Source organism: Ischnura elegans, chromosome 9 (genome assembly GCF_921293095.1).
Source record: "Ischnura elegans chromosome 9, ioIscEleg1.1, whole genome shotgun sequence".
In the NCBI taxonomy this organism is placed as follows: Eukaryota; Metazoa; Arthropoda; class Insecta; order Odonata; family Coenagrionidae; genus Ischnura; species Ischnura elegans.
The window spans coordinates 62,997,609-63,024,749 of NC_060254.1; the positions used below are offsets into that span (position 1 = coordinate 62,997,609).

At 36.9% G+C, this 27,141-nt stretch overlaps 1 protein-coding gene across 1 annotated transcript; it reads right to left on the bottom strand.

The window, feature by feature from the left end:
- LOC124164940 (adenylate kinase isoenzyme 5) lies at positions 1-26,138 on the bottom strand. Its single transcript, XM_046542179.1, has 9 exons — positions 25,943-26,138; positions 22,486-22,596; positions 21,715-21,857; positions 10,751-10,933; positions 7,859-8,120; positions 6,509-6,783; positions 4,572-4,691; positions 4,301-4,465; positions 1-1,619 (listed from the first exon to the last, which is right to left on the bottom strand). The coding sequence occupies exons 1-9, from the start codon at positions 26,136-26,138 to the stop codon at positions 1,200-1,202; spliced, it is 1,875 nt and encodes a 624-aa protein (XP_046398135.1). The 3' UTR covers positions 1-1,199.
- Positions 26,139-27,141: the final 1,003 nt, after the last annotated feature.

The window sequence follows — 27,141 nt, forward strand, 5'->3', positions numbered from 1 at the left end:
CAAGAAAAATAACACTTTGCACTTGTTGAGAGCTCTTAACTGCTACCTTGCATTATATTTAAAATGCACTTATTTCCGATTAGTTTAAAAATGTCATTTTAGTAAATGATAAATAATTTGAAAAATACTAGATTTTACCGAGGTGGTTGACTGGTAAGAGAGCATTATTTGTCCAACTGCTTCAATTCTGTCTAATCTCTGCCTTCTTGCCCGTGGATGTGGGATGAAGTTTTGCATTCCAACTTGCACTTCCATTGCTTTTCCCGTTTTAAGTCCTCTTGAAAACACGGCTCACACGGTTACTGTTCGGTTGAGATCCCTTTTGCGGGGTCATAACTGAAGTCATTTCACTCACTGTTAAAAAAATATTGGCTTAAAATTTTTGTCCCTAATCGTAGTTTTTAGCAAAATATTTTGGCCCCGAGCACCAATTGTCTTACGTAAAATGTCTTCATGTACTTCACCCACTTTGATCTGGAAAGATTATGTAGTTTTCTGCTTAAGAGGTACCTTTTGAGGTAATAGGTTTTCAGCGAATAGTATCTTCCAATGTTTCTTTGAGGTTGTCTAACCTACCAAATATGGCTCGTGGCGACGAACTTCTCCTGTAGAGAAATCCTCAAAACTTTATTTCACCCACAAAAAAACTTCATCTGCACTTTCTTTACCCGGCGATAAAGTAAGTACACCAGGAATTAATATCTAAGCACTAAAAAATGCGATGTGTAACCTATTCATGAAATGATGGACCAATAAACGTATGATGAAAGCATGTTTGTTACTGCGTCACTATAAATGGCAGAAATGCTGTATGTGAGCAACTCCTTAAATAAATAATAAAGAGGTAAAATAAATTCTATAATTGGTACTGATTTATCAACGCTTAGGTAAAAAAAACTATAAAATGAAGGAATTAAACTCTTTTTTGCACAGAGTTCACACGGTACATTATCACGTACGAGTTGATGTCTAAATGTATGAACGCGTGAATGAACACGAAAATGCACCGTGTAGCCAACCAACTTGTGCGAACGCACGAACAGAATAGAACCTATTCTAATTAAATATGGTTAATGAATTCGTACATGTTCCAAGTTCCATTCCGGTTCACTGAAATCGTTCATGCATCCACACCTTAACTCGTACGTGTTAATGTACCGTGTAAACAGGCCTTTATAATTTTTGCGCGTCCACTTTCCCTACATGTAGGAGTCTTGTATGGCATAGTGTGGTTGATAAGGTGGAGGAGGAGGTTGCTGCAGGGCCCTAGTGATTCCGTTGCCCATCACATTTCTTCTTTGTCTGTTTGCCAATTGCTTTCCGTTTGCTATCCCTCGCATTCCGACTCCATTCCTCGCCTCGTGAGTTCTGCCATCGGCCCTGGCGTCACCGTTCGGTACATCATTTTCAATTCCTTCCAAGATTTCTCTATGCCTGAGAGCATGGACTGCTGCCACAGGTGTCAGCACTGTGCCTGATCTTCCGGCGAAACCATTGGCTTGCAGATTTTGTTTTGATTCAACTCTTCTTCGCTGCTTACTGCTTATCTCTGCGATTAGTTGCATGACTGCTTGGTAGAACTCATCTTGTACTGATGGCGAATCCGTGTCTCCGTCTACCTGTTCGTACGATTCGACATTAGTTATTAGGAAAAATTTTAATCGTGTGAAAAAGTTTTATTAAAAATTGGAAGCTGAATTGTAACATTTATGGTCGGTTATATTATTTCTGATTAACGCTAAACATAAGATGATACGGCCTGTGACTTTACCTAAAGGTGGTTGAAAGTTCTGGTTAGCTTCTGTATAGGATCAGACTTTAAGCCAACCAGAGCCTACTTTCACCACCAGGTAAAGTTTAAGGGTGTATCAATGATATACTCTTAAACTTTACCTGGTATTATTGATACGCCCTTAAAATTACCTGGTATCTTAAGCACTGTATCATCTTAAAGTTAGGGTAAATCTGACATTATAAAACCGGATCTTATTCTTATGGAGGCATAATTATATGAATCAGCAAATAACCGCTATTAAAAAAATAGAAAGCTATTTATACTTGAAGACTATTTATCTTAAGCTAATATGTTGTACCGTGTCAAGGATATGATTCCGTATTTATGCGCCTTAATGAAAGCACGCGTGAGGCATCATTTCCAAAACCTGGCGAATAGTTCCTTTAAACGATTGAATTTACGGGGGCGAACCCATGAATTAACTTCAACTTGAGGGTGACACTACCATTAAAATTTTACCGCGGTATGAAATATTTTTCATATTCTTTAAGTTTGGGGAATATGTCTCCTGGTTTATTTCTGTCAAGGTGAAGATATACGAAAATGTGTCACGAAAAAATTGATAAATGTCATTGAGAATTTTATAGTGAATTGTTTTATTAAAATCATTGAAATTATATGTACACCAAGGATGAAGTTCCCCATGAAAAATATCGGGCTAAGCTGGGATTCGAACCCTGATCTTCCAATTGCGTTTGACGTGCTAGACAATTACACAACCAACGAATGAGGGCCCAACCTTGAAGGATCCCTTTGAAGCATACAACACACCGGGGTCGGGACCCAATGATTCAATTGATACGCCCGTACACCCGTGGAAGGAATGGAGTGGGAAGGAGAAAAGGAGATAAGCGGCGCACAGTGGGCTGCAATCGAAAAAAGCTGGACAAAATCTCAAAAACGATTTTTTTGAGTACGGAATTTGAAACTTTGCACAATCATTTTCTATACATTAGTGCATTTTTTGACGCAAACTGTTTTTCAGAGGTTACTTTTTAAAACAAATTACTTGGCCTCAAAGTTGAACAAATTTCGCAAAAATTGCCATTCCACACCGTCAGGGAGCAGCCGTGGTCTGCGCGCGCGGTAAAAACAGCGATTTTATTTTTCTTGATGCTAACGGCCGAAGTTGATTTCTTCCAGCGGAAACTGTTAAAAGTTTGATGCAATTTTTATGTAAATATCTCGAGGTAACTCAGTGGTCATTTTTTATAATCGTACATAAGCACAAAATTTCGATAGCAAACAGGGTCCGCCATTTTCTATCGTATCGGCAATAAATATCGCAAGACAATGAAGAAATTTCATTATATGAAATAGAAAATAAATTTGGCATTAATATATTATATCTTTTACACAATTAATCTACTTTAAAAGATTCAATCTCCAACATCTGTCGAGCACGAAATTCTCCGTGGCCAAGAGCGAGCTCGGGACTGTGCCGCACGTTCGAAAATCGGTCTTAAATTCGGCGTCGCGGGTGGTCGCAATTCTCCTTTAGGTATCACACACGAAAGGCTTTGCTGTACATGTGGTATAAATATCTCGAGGTAACTCGGTGATCCTTTTTTTATAATCCTATATGAACAATAAATTTCGACGAAAAACAGGGTCCACCATCTTGTATCATACAATAACAAATACTACAACTGAGTCATGGAAGTTGACAAGAATTAATAATTATAAATCTCTTAATAATATTGTAAATTTTGTAAATATTTGTTGCTGTTGAATAACTACTGAAGGTGTGGCATTAGTTTTAATGCTGAATTTCGAAAAAAATCAATGCGGGCAATTTTTGCGAAATTTGTTCAACTTTGAGGCCAAGCAATTAGTTTAAAAAAGTAACCAATGAAAAACCGTTTGCGTCAAAAAACAATAATGCATAGAAAATGACTGTGCAAAATTTCAAATTCCGTACTCAAAAATATCGTTCTTTAGGTTTTGTCCAGCTTTTTTCGATTCCGTCGACGCCTCCGGGGAGAGTATAGGAGTGGAAAGTAGAAGATAGGGATAGACCCGCGTTGCCATTGGGAAAACGGGGCCCACTACTAGCGAATCCATTACTTGATTTACCAACGAAATTGGAGGATTTTTCTATGAGGAGAAAAATCCAAAGATCATATCGTTGGATAATTATACTACCAAGCCATCTTCTCAGATCGAACTCGAGCCACCAATCGATCTTCTCACAGATCGATCAAATCTTCGATCGATCATCTCACAGATCAGCCACAAATCGATCCTCTTCTGAGCAGATGACTTGGTGTTTTTGGTCACCACGCAATCGGAAGATCCGGGTTCGAATCCCGGCCAAGCCAAATATTTTTTCATGGTGAACTTCTTTCTTGCTGTATATTGTAACTTTGCACCCCTGCGTGTGACTGCGTACAGTCTCGTGTTTCATGCACTGCATTGAAAGCATTGATTACGAGAAAACTAATTAATTTTATGTTCTCACGTAATGAAATACTATAAAATCGAAATAATGCGTCTGAAACTTACAATTATCAGCCTATTTGACTGATCCAGCATCTTGAGCATTGGTAATGTCAGCTCCCGGAACAATTGCAGTCTTCGGCGAAAAGCAGGCACATTGTCGTCCAAGTGGCCTCGACCCAGCTGTAGTTTTGAGCAATCGAGCAGTATAAGCATTGGCTGCTGTCCGTACTGTAACGCACAGATGAAGATAATTTTGTTATTTTTAGGAATAACTGGAGAAATAAATATGTTCATCTTCCTGGCTATGAAAGAAATGTCTCCGATACAAACCCACCTTTGTTTCAAAAGATGTTAATTGGCCTAAATCCCGTGGATATCCATCAATAAGGATGCCTTTGGCTCCATCCTGGGCACTGCGTTCCATTTGCGATTCAACTATTCCTTCCACATCGCCCTGGAAAACAAATGCTACAAAGTTAGATTTCAGGCAGTCCTTATATACCTTGCCCATCATCTGGAAATATAGAATGTAACTGCGCTTTCACATTCTAATAGAATTAGAATGTGAAAGCGCAGTTATGTAAAGGTAGCAGAAGTGTGCCAAGTATGTTTCCTTTGTAATTTACTCATTATATCGGCTAAGCATTGATTAAATGTTTTCATATTCTCAATAAATCAATGAAAAGTCATTGATGTTAACCAAATCACCTGATGTAAGCAAAATCCGCCACATTAGTTTCTTAATGGGTCCCTCCGGTACCTTATCCCTCCTAATTAACCGGCATCTATGGTGTTAATCGATTGGGTGACTTATAATGTCCAAATAATCTAATCCATTGCTGCGAAAATAACATCCCATGGAAGCAGCTAAGTTTGAAAGAATTATGCTAACATAAACGTCATTCAAATTCAGCTCTTTTTAAACATATATTTTTGCACAAATCCGTACCTTTAAATATTGAAAGCGAGATGAAAGGTCTGTAATTATGATCGGGCGTGCATCATTAAAATAATTTTTCTTGTCTAACTGCCTTGAAAATATGAAGATGGCCGGCGGTTTTTTGATTTTGATGGTATTCTTTTTCAGCGATATCGATCAACGGGCATCGATATCGTTTAAGCATTAGCAGCAGAAGACAGTCTTCTCTCACAGAGCAGCCAACTTATCCCAAATCTACAACCTTTGAAAACAATTTCAATCTGAAGATTTTGTCTATATTTTGTGAATGAATTCATTAAAATAGAGAGGTAATCAACTTTGCCTACTTCTGCATGAATGACATTCCGATAAACATCTACTGCAGACACCGGATTTGGAATGGGCACCTATTAGCTTTTAATGTCGTTCCGTGAAAATTGATCAAAATGAAGTCGCGTCAAGAATGATTTCAGTCTGTACCGGTGGAAAATGTTGGCAAAGTGTCCTCATGTCATATCAATCTCAAGATTGTTAGAGAATTGATAAAAATATGTTCTGCTGTTTGGCCGGGTCAGTTTTCCCATCTCCGTTTCGACAACAGAATATAGCTGAAAAAACTGACCTTGGAGGTTTACCGAGAAAACTTAGCCAATGGTGGTTTCCTATTATTTTTTTATTGCCTAAATCGAAAGATTATTACCCCTGGAGTACGTGTTTCACGCTTTTAGGTTTTTAAATGACGATGTCCATTTTTCGCAATTAAATGAAAAGTGAAAAATTCAAGCGCGCGAAAACGCGACGGGTAAGTATGAATGCCCGGAAACTCCCGTGTGACGTCGTTCTGGTTCCCGCTGCCGCAAGTGAGGTGACCTTGGGGCGAGGCTCTGAGCGCTGATACGACGCAGGATGCTAACAGGTAGCAGAGTACCCTGCTAGCTGGTAGCGCTTGGCTTAAATAAGGATTATTAATACCTTATCAAACGAGGAAAACTTTCCGACCTTAGCCAGTTTTAATAGGTGATTATTAAGACATGTTTCCCTGAGCTCTGTGCCTCATGCATGCATTTGTAAACTCAGGCGATGTAAAACTCCTATCTACTCGTATAGAAACTAGGTCCCTGTGACGTCACGTGGAGTGGCATCGCATGGGCGCCAATCTGGCCTTTTTCAAATGAGGATAAAATTGACCATTGCGATTCGTCTAAACTGGAATTTCTAAAACCAAATAATTTGTATATTATGAATACACTAATGGTGGGTAACGAATCGCAATCAATGCCTTTCGCTTTCTTTGATGAAGGAAACTACCCTATTGCTAAAAATATGTTCTGCTATACATCAGGGTGTCGTACCTCAGGTGCCATTTCTCCCGTGGATAGCAGAGGCCGGAGGTGAGGGTATTTGTTCGTCGCCCAGTTGCTGGAGATAACGGGGTTGGTGGGTGACGGGGTTCGCGAGGTGGGTAGCAGCCGGATCGGGGTCCTCTTGTCCGCGGGGATGGTGCCGCTGCTCAGGGCCATGGCGCGGAGGGTGCGGCCAATACTTAGCTGCACCCACTCGGCCGTCGAAGTGCCGCTCTTGCGCAGTGCTCGGCTGCACAGGGACGCCTTGTTGCTCCCAGGTCCACCTGCGGGAAATCAGAGTAGTCACGTCAAGCATCCGCTTGTTGATTATTTATTCTCACTACCGTAAACAGCATATATTGACCTTTTACATCGCGGTTTTCCACAAGTTTAACAATTAAACGTGCGCGAACAACCATGTCCTGGGTAGGGGCAACCTACTCATACTGGACTCGAACTCGTGACCCCTTGTTTGGGAGGCGAGGACTTTACCCCGGCGGGAAAAAGTCCTCGCTCCGACGTTTTTCGCAAGCAGTTGCAAATTAATTTTTAAAAGTTTAAATAGCAATTTCGTAAGAAAAAATACTATAAAAATTGAGAATTTTACAGATTATAAATTTTAATGGCGGATATTTTTCGAATTTAATGACGAATTTTATGCAACGTTAGATCATGGTTCTAATTTATATTTATGAATTTGCTTATTGAAACTGCACTGAAATCTAAAAAAAATCTTTAAAATAACGTTTTCGAATAACCGTTTCAAAAAGGTATCAGGTTCTCTATTATAATTATTTTCTGACACCTTTTTTTTATATAAAATGAGTATGTTGTAAATAAGGTAACTAATGAAAACGTAGTAGCATTTTGCAATGGCAAAAAAACTTAGATTCAAGCAATCTGAGTCTTTCTTATTACATCTTCCATATGAGGACCCTAGAAGCTAAGGAGTACCAGTGCAATTTTTATAATTTCAGAGCTAAGTGCAGATTATGGTTGGTGGGTTTCATAATATTGTTGTGGCAAAGGGATGCAAGTTCTTCACTGATAAATATGTTTATATTCGGTTGTTCACTCGTATCCATTTTCCACCACAATATTATGTACTCCACCAACCATGATCTGAATTTATCGCCGAAATCATAAAATTATTTTTACCCCCTCAGCGTCTAGGGGTCCTCATATACACTTCACATCACAATAGAAGCGAGCGTTGTGGGGACGCCCTGAGCTCAGAGCCCTCGGCGATTGCCGAACAAATGACGTGGTCAGACCGCCCTTGAATTCATCCATACGTTTCGGTTATGCTTGGAACTTAAGTCACTTGGATGGTTATATTACTGGCTTCGTCAGGCTTACCTAGAATCCAAATTACCGGAGGGTAACGAGTCCGAGATGGCTGATGCGTTTCCACGGAGACGGCGAGAGTCCTCGGTTGCTGTGGGCCGCGCATGTTTGTGATGGCATGACGGTGAGCCAACACTGGCACGTTGAATTCCTCGGCCGGCTCCCTCGTTGTTCTGTTGGCAGCCTTGTCGGCGAGGTTCTCCTCATTTAGGAGCCGATAAACGATGGCTTTGAAGTCCTCGTACACTTCACTTGGATCCCTTTCTCCGTCTATCTGAAAAATAAGGGGACAAGATAATCATCTTCATATAATGTCAGGCGTTATTCAAATACCCGTATAAGTATTGTGGGCAATGAATTTCGGAGAAGCCAGCATAAGTAATTGTTAGTGTATGGTTCTTTCTGTGCTGAAGACTTGGGCAATCAAGATGACGCATCACTCCAGCCTAACCAATTTTCTTTCTTTTTTCTTTACGAATTACTTTCTTGTTTGAAACTTACGCTTCCGTATTTATATAATTAGTGTTCACTTTTGTGTAAGAAAAAATAATTTAGTTCTTTTTCCTCTCATCGCTGAATGACACCGTTGTTACGTTTGTTAAATTGTTACTATGACTAAGATACTGAGTTTCGTTACGTTGTTACTGACTGAGTTACTTTCATTTATTTGTTTAGTGATATGTTTAATATTCATTTTTGTGTTAGAAGAAGGAATTCAGTTCTTTTTTCACATTGTTGAATGATAACGTTGTTACCTTTATATCTATTGTTTACTATTCCTATGACAATTGACCTTATTTGTTCCCTTAATTTTTTAAATTTTCCTGAATTTGTTTCCTAAATATATGAATTCAATATTATTATCTCAAAAATTTGAGGGAGTATGGAGTCGACCTTTGTATACATTAGCGTGTATTTCATGTGTAATTTTTTTAAATCTTAGAAAATACAGAGGTGAAAATAAATTTCCCCTCATACGCTAATGAATTATGTTAATTGTATTTCCACTGTGAGAATAAGTGGGTACAACTTCTATAGTGTTATAGCACCTCGTGATCGAAAGATACATGGAAAGAGATACCGATACCGAAAGATACATATAATAATGGTGGTATTTATTTAATTTAAAATAAATTTTATGGTGGAAGTAGGGCATAAATGAAAAAACGACTTCGTTTTCTTCCACTAATTTATTTTGACGGTACGACATGTTTCGACCTTGAGCGGTCATTTACGAGTACAAAATTTTGTCAAAAGTCGGGTAGATTTATACCAGGAAGGGACTTGAGAAGGTTGAAGGGGGAATGGGTGTTAGGAGGGGGGGGGGGGGTAATGGGTGGCGGTTATGGTGAGGGATGGGAAAACCACTGCGAGGACAGTGTTGATGACTATATGCAAAGGGTCATTAGTAAAGGATTATGGTGGATGTGGGCTATCAGTCCCACCAGTGGGTTATCAACCCCACACCTACTGATAACCCACATCCACCCTAATCCTTTACTAATGACCCTTTGCATATAGTCATCAACACTGTCCTCGCAGTGGTTTTCCCATCCCTCACCATAACCGCCACCCATTACTCCCCCCCCTCCAACCTTCTCAAGTCCCATCCTGGTATAAATCTACCCGACTTTTGACAAAATTTTGCACTCGTAAATGACCGCTCAAGGTCGAAACATGTCGTACCGTCAAAATAAATTAGTGGAAGAAAACGAAGTCGTTCTTGTGAACTTTGTGAACTTTAACTTCCACAAAGTTGAGCCTGACACCATTGAAGTAGGGCATTTTTCATAATTCGCCATTTATGCGGAAGATAAATATGCGCTGCTTATATTAGGTCAGGTCCCTGCAATTTTCTAACGAGTTTTCCTCTATAAGTTGTGGTGCATACTTTCCATAGGCTCGTTGAATAGGAAAAAATATTTTTGAAGTCTTATTTTACTGAAGTTCCTTTATGCATCACGACTGAAAGGGTATTGTGGTCTGCATATTTAAAGCATCCGCAACCATAAAATGTTTGTCACGGAAATCGTGGACTTAGATGCCAAATGATGAAATCGTATTGACAACCGACCTCAATCGAACTCTTCTTCCTTACTTTCTTTACTTACGTATTTTTCTTGACTCTTTAGCTTCACTTCCTTGTTTTTCATATTCACTTTCTTATTATTTTTATGTTTTAGGTGGTTCGTATGATAATAACACTTTGAAAATGCATGCTGCCTATTATTTACATTATTTATTCTAATGTCTTCAGTTAAAAGGTAGTTATAGAAGACGAAATTAATTCAAATATCATCGGAGCCAAGAGAAAAGCAATTTGAAATGTGGGCACCCGGAAAAAGATGTAAATGTATATTCTGCAATAAATATTCCATTAGACCTAGGATATCTTGTTAGCGATTTTATCTCTTATCTCTATTCGTTTACTTTTTTGTCTCCTACGCTTTTCGGAGACGCACTTTTCAAAGTTAACAATCGTCATTCAGAAAGCATTTCGATCATTAATAACGTCACATTTCTAGAACTGACTGGAGTATTGGTAATATAACCATTTTCAGAAACATCAAATCTTCACCAAAGAGCGACTCAACAGAAAACGAGGTCAACTTTGGGGAGGCATTTTGTAATTCCAAGAATTATTTACGAGCTTTGTCGCTCATTTTCCTCCGTATTGAAATTATAATCCTCAAAAATATAAGTGAGAAGTGTCTCGTGGACGAAAAAAATCAATACGGGTACTAGGAGTTGTAAATATTTTATGACTTCGTCATTAATTAATTCATAAATTACTCGCGTGATGAGGAGAACATTTTTTGGTGGAAGGAAATTGATGATTCCGGTCTAAAGTGCACATTTTTGGTCGAAAGGAAAACTTGCACCGTCATATCAATCGATAATTACTGCTATGAGCATTCCCTGTTGGTCGAAATATTCCGCCACTGAAATGGTGTGGTGGTAAAAGTAGCGGAGCTCCATTCGGGCGACACGGAGGATCACGTGACCCAATTTGGCTCCATACGCCACCTGCCGCTCAAGCACCTTCCGCCTCCAGCTGACCAAAATGACGCCAGTCACGACCTTGATCTGTAATGAGAAAGGCAGGTACCAAAACAATGAATTGTATAAGCAAGAATATTCTATAATAAAGTCGTTTTAATGCAGCATGCTCTGTAATTTGTGAGAGCTTTCAAAAAACTACTTACTATTTCACATTTTTCCAATCACTTTAAAAATCGGAAATTATTAGAAATATTCTTAGTTGCTTCCAAATAAAATCTTAATGATTAAATTTAGGTCGCTGCATTTTACATAATTTAATTTTTCCGATAGCATGTAATATTGCTGCAGTACGTCGATTACTATTTAGATATGCTGAAAAATTTAGGAAGCATTTGAAAAAACTTTAAGTAGTCTAATATCTAAACATTTTAATTGTTATGTTTAGCTCTTAACCGACAGGTAGAAGCAAATTTTACGGAGATTTACGGTGAGTAAAATCTTGAAATTTTGCCAAATAATCCTGTCACTTCGGTTTATAATTTCGTCTTGTAAACTCTATTTTGTCATTAACAAATCAAAATTTTCTCATGTAATAATTCCTTTCAATATATTTTTTTCTATTAATTCACAACCAAAAGGGGTTTATCTACAAGTTTTTAAGGAGGGGAAATATCGTAGGACAAATTCAAAAATTCAATTAATTCCCTGGCACGTATAAAGTAAGAAATCTTCACAAGATTAAGTGAGCAAATATTTAGCACATGCTCATAATAATAAAATTGGAAATTAATTGGAGAAAAATTTATTAAACTTTATGTGAGTCAAATGTTTCCAAAATTTTCGTTTTTTTTCTCCAATGGACGTTTTTTATTCTCTTGTACTGGATTTTTATATATTGATGAAAAAACTGCTCAATGCACGAGGATATGACAAGAACAAAAGGAGAAATTAAGTTTCGCTCGCGGTAGGCGAGGGACGATTCGATGAAGGACGCGTCGCCGAGCAAACCCCTTTCCTACGTGGGCCACCTGCTGTTACCCGCATGACCGCAGTTGCTGTGACGACCCTTTCCTTGAGGAAGACATCGTAACTAGTACAGCGTAGACATAGGCAAGAGTCATCCATGTGAACCCACGCCGCGGTCATGTCCTTTCCTTGGAATACACTTCGCGCTCGGCCTGATGTAGGTCGCGGTAGCTCATTCCACCGTTCAGAATAAACCCAACGTGAGGCCAAGTTCGCTTACGAATGCAAGATTTTGCTATAGAATATATAGACTATACGCTTTCAATTAATTTCAAAATCTCCAACGGGATCGGCATCGCCCGAAACGACGTTGCTATTTATTTTGCAAAATTAAAGTAAAATTGGCATAAAGTTTAAAATATTTTCTTTCCTATTATAAAAAAATATCAGTGAACCAAACCGTCAGTATTTGTACTCGAAAGTATCAACTTACGCACTTTATTTTTTAAAGTTCATAAATTGTCTGAAAGATTTTTTTGTGAAGGTGAACTTCTCTTAAAATGAGTGATGTTACGCACTCCGAATGACCTATGTTTTCCGAGTTCCACAGAATACAATGAGCAACGGAATAGCCATCGTACTAGCCTATAGCATAGACCATATTGTGTAAAATAATAATCGTACGTTCATAAATTCCTCGGAAACAGTTGAAAACTTGACTCTCGACCAGCTTTTTTCGTTTTGGGACTACTGTGCCGTTTCACCAGACCCCAGCACACGTAGATGGTCTGGCTTACATCGGAACTCAGCGAGGCAGCAAAGATCAAAACTCCTTTTCTTACGAGAGAAATTTAAACCCTTAGTTCTTCATATTATCTTAGTTAAAACGAGAAATGCGAAGGCAAATATGTAAGGAATTTGGCTGACTAAAAGCGTTAAATACCATAGCTGTCGGTGAGACGCATGTCGAGGTCAGGACAACATTTCGTATGAATGCGCGCCAAAACACGAATTCATGCGAAACCGAGCAGGTTTCGCCCCAATGTCACGTAATCGCGGTTCGCGGAAATTGGGTTCCTCTAATGTTAAGCTACGTCAGTGATAATTTGAAAAAAAGTATTTTTTTACGATTTCATCTTCAGAGGAGAAAAGAAAAAATGATAAAAAGATTTTAATCGCGAGGAAAAAATAATTGCATGGGTTTAACGGAATGGGATTGCAGGATTTTTTTCTTGGGGGTCCAACAGGGTCTGACAGGCAAACGGTCGTCTCACGTTTGGGATGAAAAACTACATGCAACAATTACTCTTGGAAATATACTCTTAATTTTAATAAAAAGTTATAAATATGTACATATTTATAACTGTTATATAAAAATATAAAATTTATTAATATAAGTACTAAAAATATCGTCTATTTTCTAAGCGTCTGGGGGGGGGGGGTCTCCACATGCCTCCTTGCCCCCCATAAATCCGCCTATGGATGTCGATATTTTGTAGAACTATATAACTGAAAACATAATCACTGATGCACTAATAATACATGTTCCACTACATTTTAATGGTCTATCCTGGTTTCCGCATTGTAAACTGTGTACCTTTCAGAATCAGTTAGGCAACGAGGGGGGGTTTGGGGGATAAAGTCCTCCCCAGACCTCATAGAAATTTTTAAATTTTAATCCATTGTATTTAATTAGATAAATATTACTTGTAGAATAGTGTAAGGATTAATAAAAATATCCCGCTGAAAAACGCAAAACTCACCATTTTAAATCATTTGTCTCAAAATTTTTCTAGGGGAGGGCCCTCAGGGCACCCTCACCTCCCGTATTCCATACCCCCAAGTATTAGTTGCTCCTAAAACCCCCCTAGCCTTAATTCCTAGCTGCGCATCTGTTCAGAAGGACAAAGTGTATTGCGTCGAAACCTCGGTCAGGCCGTTAAAAAAATTGTGTAACATACAATATTAGTGTATTTAAATGCGATGTACATGGAGATCATATTAGGCACACAATATATGCATCGGTGGACAACGGGAAAATCCAGCGACTACGTTATTGAACTCGTGGGAAACCGTGAGCGAAATTCTGGGTCACGGTCAGCGTCGGCTTCATGTCGCAAAGGAAGATGACACAGGACGTAAAGACTGATCGATTCTTTTTCCCCGCTCTCATGCGGTCACTCTCTCGCCCTTGTCCAAATGGCCTTAGGCTTCAAGTTCCTCCTCCTCATCCCACATTTGCGTGGCGTATTCTCCACCTTTCCAACCCACGTCTTTCTCGTGTCGTCACGGAAAATGGCCTTCAGGAACGCCAGGGGAGAGAGAGAGTAAGAGCTCTCAACTCTCGTCACGAAACAATATCATGCAGATTTTGGATTGACTAAGAATGTGCGCAGCTGATGCACATCAATCCTGTGTTCCGTTTCAACAAGTGTTACCCCATAGAGTTCGGCTATAAGTATCCCAAAGATATTTCCGTGTGGCAATTCTTGGCTGGCTTCATTCTCATTATTCCCTGCGAATTGGGATCCGCGTGACCACATATCGGGTTGGTGTATTCAAAAGCCGTGTATGTTTTAGATTTAATTACCGAATGTTCTCTAATGAAGGTATTATTACTATTATTATTATTAAAAAAAAATATATTTTCAAAGAATTTTTGCTGGTTTTAGGCGAGGTACGGGTATCACCACGTACTCTCGTCTTTTTACTCTGTGTTGAAAAATTTTCTGACACTCCGGTAAGTATTTAAAATTGCTGCTTTTTTATTGTAATAAACAAGCTTTTCGGCAGTCCAATAGTTTGAAGACCTTGATGGATTGAATGAGGCACTACTACAGTGGCAGAGATAATGATTGGTATTACTTATGTGTACTTCATCTGATTTCCACTATCTCTTAATTTCATTTTTAAGTTCTTCATACTTTTCCATTTTGTTGGTTTAGGCTGTAGTGATATTATGCGAATTAGGTACGGCAATGTCTATCAAGTACGTTTCATTGTGAGTTTTATCTTGCACTACTAGATCAGGTCTATTGCTATGGACTGTTTTATCGGTAATAATTGAAAGGTCATAATAAATCTTACACTGATCGTTTTCAAGGATGGTTTTAGGTGTGTACTTATTATTATTATTATTATTAGCATAAAGTCACAAGTTACAGCGAAATGACCTCAGATGTCGGCGCACCCTCTAAAAAGATTCCTACTACTACTAGTTACAATTCGATCGGGTGGTAACATAGATGGGTTACATGTATATTTTAAGTTATTGGTTATAGTTTACCCAAATTAATACATGACTTTGAAATGAAAAAATATATGCATGGAGTAAAAACAAACAAGTAGTACAATATTAACTTTATCCTAAACATAGTAAATATGCAAAATGAAAAGAACTTTACACTTCAATATTATTTAACCTTCTCATAAATGTCTTTAGGTTTCACGGAAAAGGTTCAAAAACTAACAGGAAAAAATATTTCAAGGAATTTGAAAGCTGTTTCGGAGGGTAAATTTTGGCTCGTGGTCTTTTTTTGTCTGATAATGCGGAACTTTTAATCTATTTTCAATTTCTATCCACGCAGGATCACCAACATTTGGAAATCAGACTGGTGCGATCAGACCTATGAGCTTTGTATTTATTCAAGGTCGGGTAATATTTCAAGAAATAGTAAAAAGAAGACATCATCCAGTTATTTCTGAAAATTTGGAGGTAATATTATTGCTTGTTCACATGCCTGCGAATTATTATGAAAGTTCGCAACATTCTAAACTCACAATGCAGCTCACCAGAACTGTTTTTTTAAAGAGAATCGCCTTCACGAAGTCAGTCAATAATGTACTATTCTGCAAGACCATATTCGTGTGAGAAATATCGTTGGTATTGAATTATTAGTACGACCTTTGGTTGTCTACCAAATTATGAGCGAAAGAAATTATTCATGTCTCCCGATCTTTATATTTGATAATGCTCTCGAATGTCTTTTGTTTTTCGCAGCAGACCGCTCTGTTCTCACGATCGAATAACTGGTTTACGATAATGTAAGCCTGCGAGAAAGCTCTCTTCAATGCGGCAGAGTTGTTGGGTTTCTCTTTTTTCTCTCCTTCAGATTATTAACTTTTTCGGAAACGCCTTTCCGTTGTATTCGGTTGATCCCTTTCAAGAGATGGCCAGTTAATTTTTCATCTCAACACATTAAGGTTTAAAGCTTGGAAAATAATCAAGAACCTTGTTTCTTGCATTCTTTGTGAAAAAAACTGAATTTATGTTTTAATAAGCACTAATGGAGTGAATATATTTCGGTTAACGTGATTGAGTGAAAATGTAAGAGGGTGAAGTTGTTCAAGTGGGCCTAAAATCTCTATAAAATTTTTTTGGTAAGTGAATTAACAGCTTTATCTTAACGTTTTGGAGATGTCATTTGAAAATGATAATGAGGTATCCGTAAAAAATGTTAATCGCATGTAATCACTCCCACTCGCTGATTCAATCCACAAGGTTGGAGGTTAATTTGGATTGGTGAGGGCAGAGTTCACCCCAGATAAAGTCGTATGCGTGTGAACTATTTACATTTAGAGTAGGGCGGCCAGTTCATTTTTACCGAACCAGCTCGTACTTCGAGGGTTTCTTAATGCAGCGTAAGAAGGGTTTACTCGGAATTAAACCGGGAACCCTTTTGATTAGTATCCCAATGGTCTACCACTTACAAGAAAATTCCCTCAAGTGTCTCCACCAGATTTCGTTCAAATTTTGTTGAGTGATAGGAAATGGATGCCCATGAGGTCACATTATCTATAAATTCCTTAATATAAGGTGGACTTAAAAACTTGAATTGAGGGTCTAAGTTTTGTAATTTTTATTGTTTTATTTTTTAGAAGTGTGAAGTTATTTTTGGCCAAGGTGGATGTCAAAATGTATTACCAAAGGTATGTGACTCATAGGCAACATTTCAATTCTTCTTGAGTGAACTTGAAATGACAAAGTATGTTAGAAGATGCCAAAATTTCAGCTTTAACCATAACAATCGTTTTCAGTCACCACTCAATCAGCAAACCACATAATTGACTTTTTTATCGCTTATATTAGTATTTAGTATAATTTGATTGGTCAATAAAGTAAGTAAATCATATTTTTAATAATTCCAGCTGAATTTTGGAGTGTAGAATTGAATGTTTAACCTAAGGTACGCATTTGAGATTATTGTTGCTTTGAGATACTCGTTATTGTTGAGCATGTAAATAATATAATCAGCGTAAAGTTCATCCACACAGTTTACTGTCAATTAGCACTACTTATTATAGTTTCTTACACGGATATTTTTGACATAAAGCAATCTAGTGAAGTTAAGACAGGGTACGGCTCATCCCAGCATTTTGCGTGAGTTAAAAATAATTTTGACAAATTAAACCCCCACTGAGATAAAAATTGAAACATTTGGAAGAGAGATTATGAAAATTAAATTTAGACATCTAAGAGGCATTATATTTTCTCATAGGCATCCATAAAAAATTGTGTTTACAATTATCCTGCTATAAACTCAGAAAAAACTCAGTAATTGGGCGGAATATAATGACATTAGGAAAAACTAAAGGTACTTATTGTCACCGTTTTGTGACTAACTTATGTGAAACGCTCAACTGAGTAGATATTTAAGTTGTGATTTAAACGTTTTCCAGAGCTAGAGTTGACTTGTTTTCGAAAAGTTATGGATAATACTATTAGTATGTTTGCTCATTGATTGCAGCTGAGGAAGTTGTGAACGTGGATAAAAAGTATGGATGCTCATTTGAATTAAGCATCCGATGACTATCAATGTATTGTAATTTTTGTGTAAACAGCCTGAAGTATAATTCCCTTGCTTCTTGAATTAAGTTAAATTACAAAAAAATTCGCCTTTCATCGAAAAATGCACTCATTATTTAAGTAGATAAATTAAAAAAATGAGAAGTTCTCTTTTATTTTTAACATGCAATGAAAGAGTTTTATCGGTGGAAGTTGACTTTTAAATCCAAATTTCTTTAATTAGCAATTTTATGATGCCTACTTTAAAGTAATCTCCAGCTTCAATCATTGCTTTCCGTTCGTTATGAGGATAGAAATTATTTGACACAATGCAGTATATAAGTTAGGTTCGTATGTTAACTCAAGAGAATGTTTTCAAGTGAGTATTGACGCTCATATGATGACTCTCATTTGACGCTCTTTTAGTGTATTGTAGATCAAGCATTGGAGATAAATTTTTATAAGTTATGTATTACTATATTATGTCGTGTAAAACAAGGCGACACTCTTGTATTACTTACTCGCCGTGAATTTTCAGAGGGTACGCCTCAAATATTTGTTTTTTTCCTTAGTTTTCCAGGTGTAATGAGTCCGTGACCGGTCGAATATCGTCACTAGGCAACGCGTCTAAAACAGATCGATCCGCTGAGCTCTCCGTGTTAACTTTTCCAACGCATGAGAGATGGCACTGATCATCACATCTGTTATATCAATCCCTTAGTAAAATAAAGACGTTAATTGCTGTTGATGGCTCGTTATTTTATGAAAATATACTTGTATGAATTGTTGTTATTCTCATAACTTTTAGGACCTACGTTCAAATATGTAACATTAATTTTCATGATGATATATTCACTTTCTGTATGCTGTTATTACTTGAATATTTCCGCCGTAATATATGCTGTGTCGTTTATACACGGAGTGTACATAAGGAGAAGTGAAGAGCATGCATCGGAAATGGATATAAAAAATCCATAATTTATTACCTATCTAGCCCCAAGAAGAATGTGCTTATGGTTGAATAAAATTATGTCATTTTATATTCAAACCTCAACCGGAATAATTTATTTAATGATGGTATGTTATCAACTATATTACGTATCTAAAATAGATCGATATTCTGATTTCTCCTTTTAAACTATTCTAACACATGAGAGATGGCAGTCATCATCACTTTTGTATCTATTTCACTCTGTGCCTTTGTGGATGGTAAAAATAAAATCCATCGTTTAAAAAAATTAACAATGTTTTCAAAATAGGAAAAAAAGTTTATAAGTCACTTAAAAAAGATGGAAAAGCGCTGATATCCCAGATGAAGACTGAAATTTATGATGTGCCTGTTCATTATTATATTACGATCAAGAATTTCACTACCACTAACTTCATTTATAGCTACTCGTCAGTTTGCGATAATGGGGTGTGACGTCAAGCACCTTTATTCAAGTAGAATTTTAAGCTTATTTAACGTATACCAAAATTTACAACACAATCGAAAACATTATACCTTATTCCTTTAGATATTTCGTAATTTACAAGTCCAGTAAATTTTTTTTTCTTCGTAAAAGCTATGTTAGAAAGCCTGGATAGTACATTGTAGAGTTCCTAAACTGTGGAGTTGTTGCTAAAAAATGTTCGTCTTTCAAAATATTTCTCTTTCATGAGATGTTCAAGATTGTTATTTTATATAAATAACTACTTAGTCAATGTAATCCCCTTTTCCTTCCGGCAGTTCGTGTTTTGTTGTGCGAATATGAAGTAGCATTGAAATTTGAAACATGAGGTAGTGTACATCTGCCAATAAAATTCTAAATTATTTGTTGATTTTTTTAGACAAGGTTCCTTAATTTGTGAGTAACATTTTTCATGGGAGTGCTTTCATCCTTGGATCAGTTTCGCAGTAGCCTTTCTCTCAGCCAACATCGTAGCCAATATCCTTTTTCCAATATCTTCGAGGTGGACACGCCGAGTTTTAGGTAATGAAGCCTTATCCATCGATAGCATAAAGTATTCAAGATGTCTAGCTAATTAATAAAACACTGGTCAACCCTACGGCCGGGATGGATCTATTTCTTCAGTGTCTCTGCTCAAGGCAGAAGAAAGTGAACTAGGCCACCAACTAAACAACAACACTAATTTGGTTGCATAGTTAAAGGCGTCACGAAGATCTCCATCGATTCTGGAAAATTTTGGTGTCAAGCTTACGTGCCGTAGGTTTTTCCCGCTAAATTACGGTTTGCTGTTGTGAGAGACTGACGTGTTAAACAAGGAGAATTCCATTGTTGCATAGGCTGTGTATTTGTAAGAATTCTTTGATACTAGTAAATTGGTACTTCATCAAGTGCTGTATCCTGACTCATACTCTATGTCATCGATTGCGTTCCCCCTTACTATCGTTCTTATGTGATTTTTTATTAATGATTTGTGAGTTTAGCTTTAGAATAAGAATTTACTTTATTTTAGCCCAGATATGGTTAAAAATTGTTTCTAATTGCATAATTTTTTGCTGAGGAAGCGCTGCATAATCCATAAATTTACGTTTGTTCAGTTTTTCTCATTGTGTCATAGCACTGGATCCCGGAGTTGAAACAATCTTTTCTTGGATATAACATGGGAGTTGTACGCAGTCACTTACTCGGGTAAAAATCTACACCAAGTGAGCAATTATGATATAACGCGATGGATTAGTCATAAATAGAGTCAAAGCGATAACGTGATTAGCGGTATGGAGAGAAAAGTTGAAGGAATAGTCCCACGAAGAAGGTCAAGAGGTAAGTACTTGGGGCAGGTCGGGAAAGTTACGGTTTGGGGAGAAGAATAACGGAATGGCAGTACTATAATAATTGGTATGTGATGGGGATAAATACAGAGCCGCAGCTCACCGATCCTTTGATTTTAGTGCTTCGTTGCTCCAGATGGTTATCCCAAGTCTGTCTGGTCTGTCCCAGGTTAATTGATGCGATATATGCCACGGTATTCTCCTTTTAGCGCAAGACGTTTTCATAAGATTATCAATGGATCAAAAATTAAACGTGATTAAATACGGTTAATTTTGAAATTACAATTAGTCACTGTTGATATTTGCACTTTTGATGGTCCTCAAAACGATCCACTATTCAAAATTGTGATCCAGAGAAAATATTATAGTACATAATATATAGGAAATGATATTATTCACTCTCTGAGATCAAAACAACTTGAATATTAGTTGATTACGTGATTTTGCATGGATGCTAATGGCACTCGTGAAGCTATAATCTGTCCTTTTCCTCCCTAAAATATAAAAGTAATACATATTGGTGTTGTTACGTACCCATTTATTAAAAAAAATGCCTTTCAAATGAATGTTATGTTTTTATTTCCTCTGTAATTGCGTGTCTTGCACTTTTGATATCAACAGCAGCGCTGTACAACGCTGGCTCTTTTCTTGAATGCTAGCACCAAAGTATTAGTATATTAAACGGGGACTTCCAGAAACCTAAGGTTTTTATCATATTCGACTGCCCTGGATCAGTAATATACGTTGCAGCGAGAATCATGATAACATCTTCCTGGAAGTTGAATTTCAACAGGAGAGTGGTAGTTGTGTTTTTTATTTTTGTTCATTTATTTGTTTTATTTTTAATACGTACAACTTTGCTAATTCCAAGAGCATCAATATAAGCCGCATCAATGAATGTTGAATTTAGATTTAACTGACTGATGAATTTATTGAAACCGCTATTGAAATAAGGAGATTTCATTTAAATATTACATTTTGAATATTTAAGGTAATTTATAAAAAATTACCTCTATTATTGGCATTGCAAGTACCTGTGGAAACTCATTATAGTGAAGATTTTCAGTTTCTATTTCTCGTACGTCACGAATGCTAAGGCATTTATAATAAATATTAAGAGATATAATTTTGCCCTTTTTATTTCATATGCATTCATTGGTATGATGTTGGACAGATTTTCAATTATGAGCGCCAGCCAACTTAAGCTCTGCTTTAATTCAGTGGATGCATTATCCCAATATTTTCTAACAGTTTTTTTAAGGACGACGTATTAGCCTAGTCTCCACTTATGAGTGGGATTTTATACTAAATTGATACTTCTATCGAAAATATATTTACCTTTTCTGAGTACTCCACTACATCTCTCATATTTCTTGGAAATCCTGATATTAAATAAGCTTCGGCATTTGCCGCCATCTTCATTTCTAGCATTAGAACCTCGATCACAGTTTTGCTGGACAGCTCTCCCATATCTTTAAGGTCTGAAATGCAATAAAATATTAAAATTCAAATAATAAAAGATAAGAGATTTTTTGGCTAGAATAATCGTCTTCTCATTGAGATTAAACCAGTTTAATTTCTTTCAGCATAGAAAATATTTAATACCCCTGGCTGATAGTGTTAGTACGCCTACCGAACATGGAGTTTTTATGCAAGTATTGTCAGTTAAAAACGCAATGAAATCTCTATGCCTTTCACCAAGCGTTTACTTAGAATAAATGTTAACACTTAGGACTCGAAGTTTTGCATGTAGCTCTAAAAAGTATTTATCTAACTTTTATTGCAAGTTAAAAATTTAAGGATATCTCAATTCTAATCTATTTGATGGTGCAATACAGTTTAATAAATTTTATTGATGAAAATCGTGCTTGCTGAATAAAAATGTTGTTAAGAATTATTTCTGTATGAATAGTTTACATGAAACCAGGTTGAAAGTTTTTTATAAAAACATAAGTTGTTTTACTTATGTGCTTAGGTTTTGGCTAAAATTTAACGATTATTTAAAAAAATGGCTATTTCACTAGCCTTAGCCCACTTGAGAAGAGACATGTCTTTGTTAACAACATATTTTTATGTTATATATTTGAAAAACCATTGAAATATACTTACCACTACCAACCGCATATTGCTGAAGAAGATCTGCCATATTTATGTGCACAATCACAGGTCTCTCTAGCGCTAAATTGTCACAATGTGTCACCTTTCCACTTCCTGGGCCTCCTGAAAATCGAAAAATACACTTTGGTTAAATACTGACCAATTTTTAACGTAATAGCACTCGGTGGCACTCATTTGATCGATGAACATAGCTATATATTTTTATGACGAATGCTAATGAATGTAAGTATAATACTGAAGAAGGGCTTCAATTTTTTCTTTCTCGAAATATTACAATATTTTTTTGTTAAAACTTTCGTGGATAATTATGGCTGTATTGAGTGTTTTCGCGTGTATCTTGCGTTCTGATTGCGTTTTTGCGCAAGGTTTTGTGGCTTTGGCTAGTAATTTTACTGTAAGATAATTAGTTGACTTTCCAGAGGATTATCTTAGAATAGGGGAAAAGTTTGTAAATTTGTAAGTTTGATTTTTCATTTGTCGGACTTAGAAGAGTAGAAGAGAAGAGAAGCCGAATGAAAACCTTGATAAGAAGATGGAACAATCCAGTCAGCCATACTTGAGATATGATGGCCTGATAAAGACAATTATCGTGGGATATGTAAATGGCAAGAACGGAAAAAGGAGACCTCAAATAAAATATATGGAAAAGGTAAAGATGGATGCAAAGGAGAAGAAATACGTAGATCTGAAAAGATTAGCTGAAATGGAGAGTTAATTAATTGAATGGAGAGCTGCGTCAAACCAATTTTAGCATTGTTGACCAGTGATGGTGAGACTTCAAAGCAGGCTATACCATTATGAATCTATGTAAAGTTAACTTAACCCTCAACAGCAAAGTCCAACAATGAGACAGCACAAGAGGGTACATGATAAAACACCGCAAAAATTATCAGGTAACCTTTGCCTGTTTATATACGAGGTACATTCGGAAAGTAAATGAAGTTTTGAAATTACAAAAGAGCAAGTACAGATACTTCAAAGAAATTTAATGCATACATCACTACTATTCTTAAACTATTTTTGACGTAGATCCCGTGATTATCCAGGTATTTGTCGTTTATCATTGTTGCCGCCAGTGTAGTCATCTACCTCATTTTGCAGCGGCTTAGAGTATATTGTGCTTTAATAACTCTATGGTCAGCGTTTGAACTGCGGCGAAGAGCTGAAAGAACATATTACCTCAAGGATGACTACACTGGAGGAAATAATCTACGAAGAGGGCGTACAAAACTTGTGCCACGCTATGAAAAATGCCTGGAAAATCATGGGATCTATGTCGAAAAATTGTGTAATGGTGGTAGTGATGTGTGATACGCATTTCTTTGAAATATCTCCACTTGTTATTTTTTATTTCAGAACGGAACTTACTTTCTGAAATTACCTCGTATTTCTTCCCTTTTAGATTCTTCATTACTTTTCCTGTATCACTTATTGGATGCCTTCCTTTTCCTTTCTCTCCGGCCAATTCTCCTTCGTCGACTGTCTTCATCCGACCATCACGCCTCATGATGTGTCTTTTAGTAAAAAAACTTTTGTAATTTTGCATGCATCAATGAAACTTATACCGACTTTGAGAATGACGGTTATCCGTTGAAACCTAGGGCGTTTCATTAAAGTGCGGAAAATTACAAATTACAAAAGGCCTTGTGTTCTCCTATCATAAGCTTCAAACAATATAATCTGATGAGCTAGTTTACGTGAGCTATGGGCTTTAAACAAGGCTTCGTAACTGAGCAAGCGAAGATGCACTTGTGGCACTGACAGGAACAGAGAGTGTAATGCATATGTTAATGATTTAGGTGCCGGAAACCAGAATACAGTACCTTCTTCAAATACTGTTATTAACTTAAATGAAAAGGATACCCAATCGGAGTTTACCAAATATGTTTCACATGAATATACGGGGGGGATCGTCAAAATTCTAGATATATTTGAAAGATTATAACTTGGAAATCTACTTTGGGTGTAAGAAATACTTACTTTTTAAAGATTATTGGTTTTAAAATACCAATTATAAGAGTATTTCGAAAATGCTCGTTGAATACGATAGTGTTCGATGCATTCCAAATTTGTATACGTACTAATCCTGTTTACCTTCCGAATCTTTTGATACTTGAAATACGTTTAGCTTTTAAAAAGTTTATGGACACTTCAAAAATACTTATATAATTGATATAGTATTCGGTGGACGTACTTTAGATTTACATATGTGATTTACAGTTCCTGTGCAGGTAGACCCATGGGTAATAGTCAACTTCTTTCTTGCTGTAGTCCGCCATCTAATCCCTACACTCAGATATTATGCCCAAGACTCCATCCTTTCCTCCTTAGGGATTTTTAACATAACTAATTGCCGTGTCTTATCTGATCTGATGTTTCTGCATGGATTATTTAGCGGTTCTCTTCGGACAAACGAAATTCTCCCTTTTTCCGTTTTCATGTTACTCCTCAACCCTTACGTAATAACGCTCTCTGTGATTCCGTCTTTTCATCTCTCAACGCTCTCTTTTCTACCAAATTCCCTCCTTGTTTAACTCCATGGCTTCAAAAATTCCTTCCCTGGACCTCTTGTCCTCTGCCACTATTTTCAAATCCTCCCTAAAATACACAATCCTCCCTAATAAGATACGACACCCTTATCCTCATGTTTTTCCCACGAACAGAAATCTTATTTTACACAAAATTTTCACATATCGATGGCTAAGTTTTAACAACACGTATCTCAAAAATAGAAACTTTTCAGGAGAACAAAAAAACGATTATTATTTTTTACTTGTACACCGAAATTAAAAACCGAAATTTCATAAAACTAAAAAAGAAGTATTCATTTGCAAACCAAGAGTTGTATTTTGTTTGTATTTTATTTTTTTAATGCTATTACACTATATTTAAGATACCTGTCTCAAATCGGCCGAATTTGAGATACGTGTTGTTAGAACTTAGCCATCGATATACTTGTTTATCTATTGCTCAGGTATTTCAAAAATAGTGTATATCGTATAAATTTTGCATTGTAAACGTTTATCTACCGTTTTTAAATATGTTTGCATTGACGCTCTCGAGGGGTTAGGTGGAAAAGGGAACTTCTTAGTCTCAACCTCGCCCGAATAAAGACATCTTATTATTATTAAAATGCCACCTGTACAATTCATCATTGTCTAACCCGCATGCCCCTTCTTAAGTTCAAACATTTTGTTTTCTGTTTTGTTTTTTTGATTTTGTTTTTTATTTATTGTGTTATCTTTAAGGTTGTATTTACTTACGGATAAAAAAACAATGTTAAATTCTCAATGCCGTTTTTTGTTGTGAATTAAATAAATATAAATAAACAATATGTATAATCTGTCATACAGAAGATGAAGGAGGGACGAAAAAATGAAATATAATTTAGGGAGAGGAAATAAAAAAATGGGCTGTGAATATGGTGCTCAAAACACTGTTCCATTACCAATGACGAATATGACGGGGACCCTTGGCGACTCGAAGGCGATGGGTGCGGCGAGTGCAGCATCCGCTGGACCAGGAGATTGCCCTCTTCTGTTCGATGTGTTCGACGCTGCTCGGGATGAGTCGTCATCTTCCTCTTCGCTGCTCTCGTCTCCACGGGTGCTCGATTTCTGCTGTTCTGTGAATGTGATTTGCATTTCTGTTAAAATAAGTGCCGTTTTTCACACTTACTCGCTTGCGCTCGCCTGGGATTTTTTTCTGAAAATTTTTGTTGAACCCTATGACGCAACACCGTATCTCCCTCCGTTGTTGAGATTATAATTCACGAAATAGTGAAGTTGAACGATTTGGACAAAAATTTAAAGTGCCCCGATTGGTCTGACAATTGGTTTCTCAGCGTATCACGTGGTATAGAATCAAGAAGATACAAAATTTAGTTCTTCGACAATGTAGTGTTTCCAATGGTTGCAAACGATTTTTGGGGGAGTCGAGTCTATGAATTTTTGTCTTATCTTGTCACGTTCACCCCAAATATTTTTATTAATTAGTCAGTCAGTGGTCGGCGGTGGGTTTTATAGTTTGCAGATAATTGTGGTCCGAAGCGAATAATTTTCCCGGCGAATAATTTTCTCAGTCTTATCCGACTCGCTATCATGTAAGTAATTCAATGTTATTAGACGTTCCGGGTAAACAATCGCAGTGTATTATCCCTGATAATGAACGGCGATTGGATCTCACTCTTACTATTGAATGTAAACGATAACCCATGTCCAAAATTAAGGATAAAGTCTGAAGAATCGATTATGATTGATAGTGGATAGTGAATGTCGACTCCTTGTATAGTCCCGTGTGGTGATGATTCAGCGGAGATGATTACGGGATATTCACTGCGTGTGTCCATCTTTTTAAGCAATGATACGTTTGTAATCTGGCAACACGGGACAAATTAAACAACCTCTTGAGTCACCTCAACGATAACCTCAGAATAACTCAAATAAGTTCACAATGGAAATATAAGTGGACAAGCATGAACCCATTTTAGACGTCCTATTTTAGAGGAAGAATATTGGCACTCTGGTTCACACTGTGTTCCGGAAAAAGACCCATACAGATAGTAACCTTCACACATCGTCACATCATCACGGCCAACAGAAGCCATCGGCGTTTGGAACCCTTCTCGGACTAGTAATAATCTTATCG

Bases quoted from the DNA above. Each gene is read 5' to 3' on its own strand.
- LOC124164940 (XM_046542179.1), bottom strand. From the start codon at position 26,138: ATGCAAATCACATTCACAGAACAGCAGAAATCGAGCACCCGTGGAGAC. The intron at 8,121-10,750 runs GTAATTATCGAT...CTTATTTTTCAG, and splicing joins AACAGGGAATGCTCATAGCA to ATAGACGGAGAAAGGGATCC. The intron at 4,466-4,571 runs GTGGGTTTGTAT...TGTGCGTTACAG, and splicing joins TAACATCTTTTGAAACAAAG to TACGGACAGCAGCCAATGCT.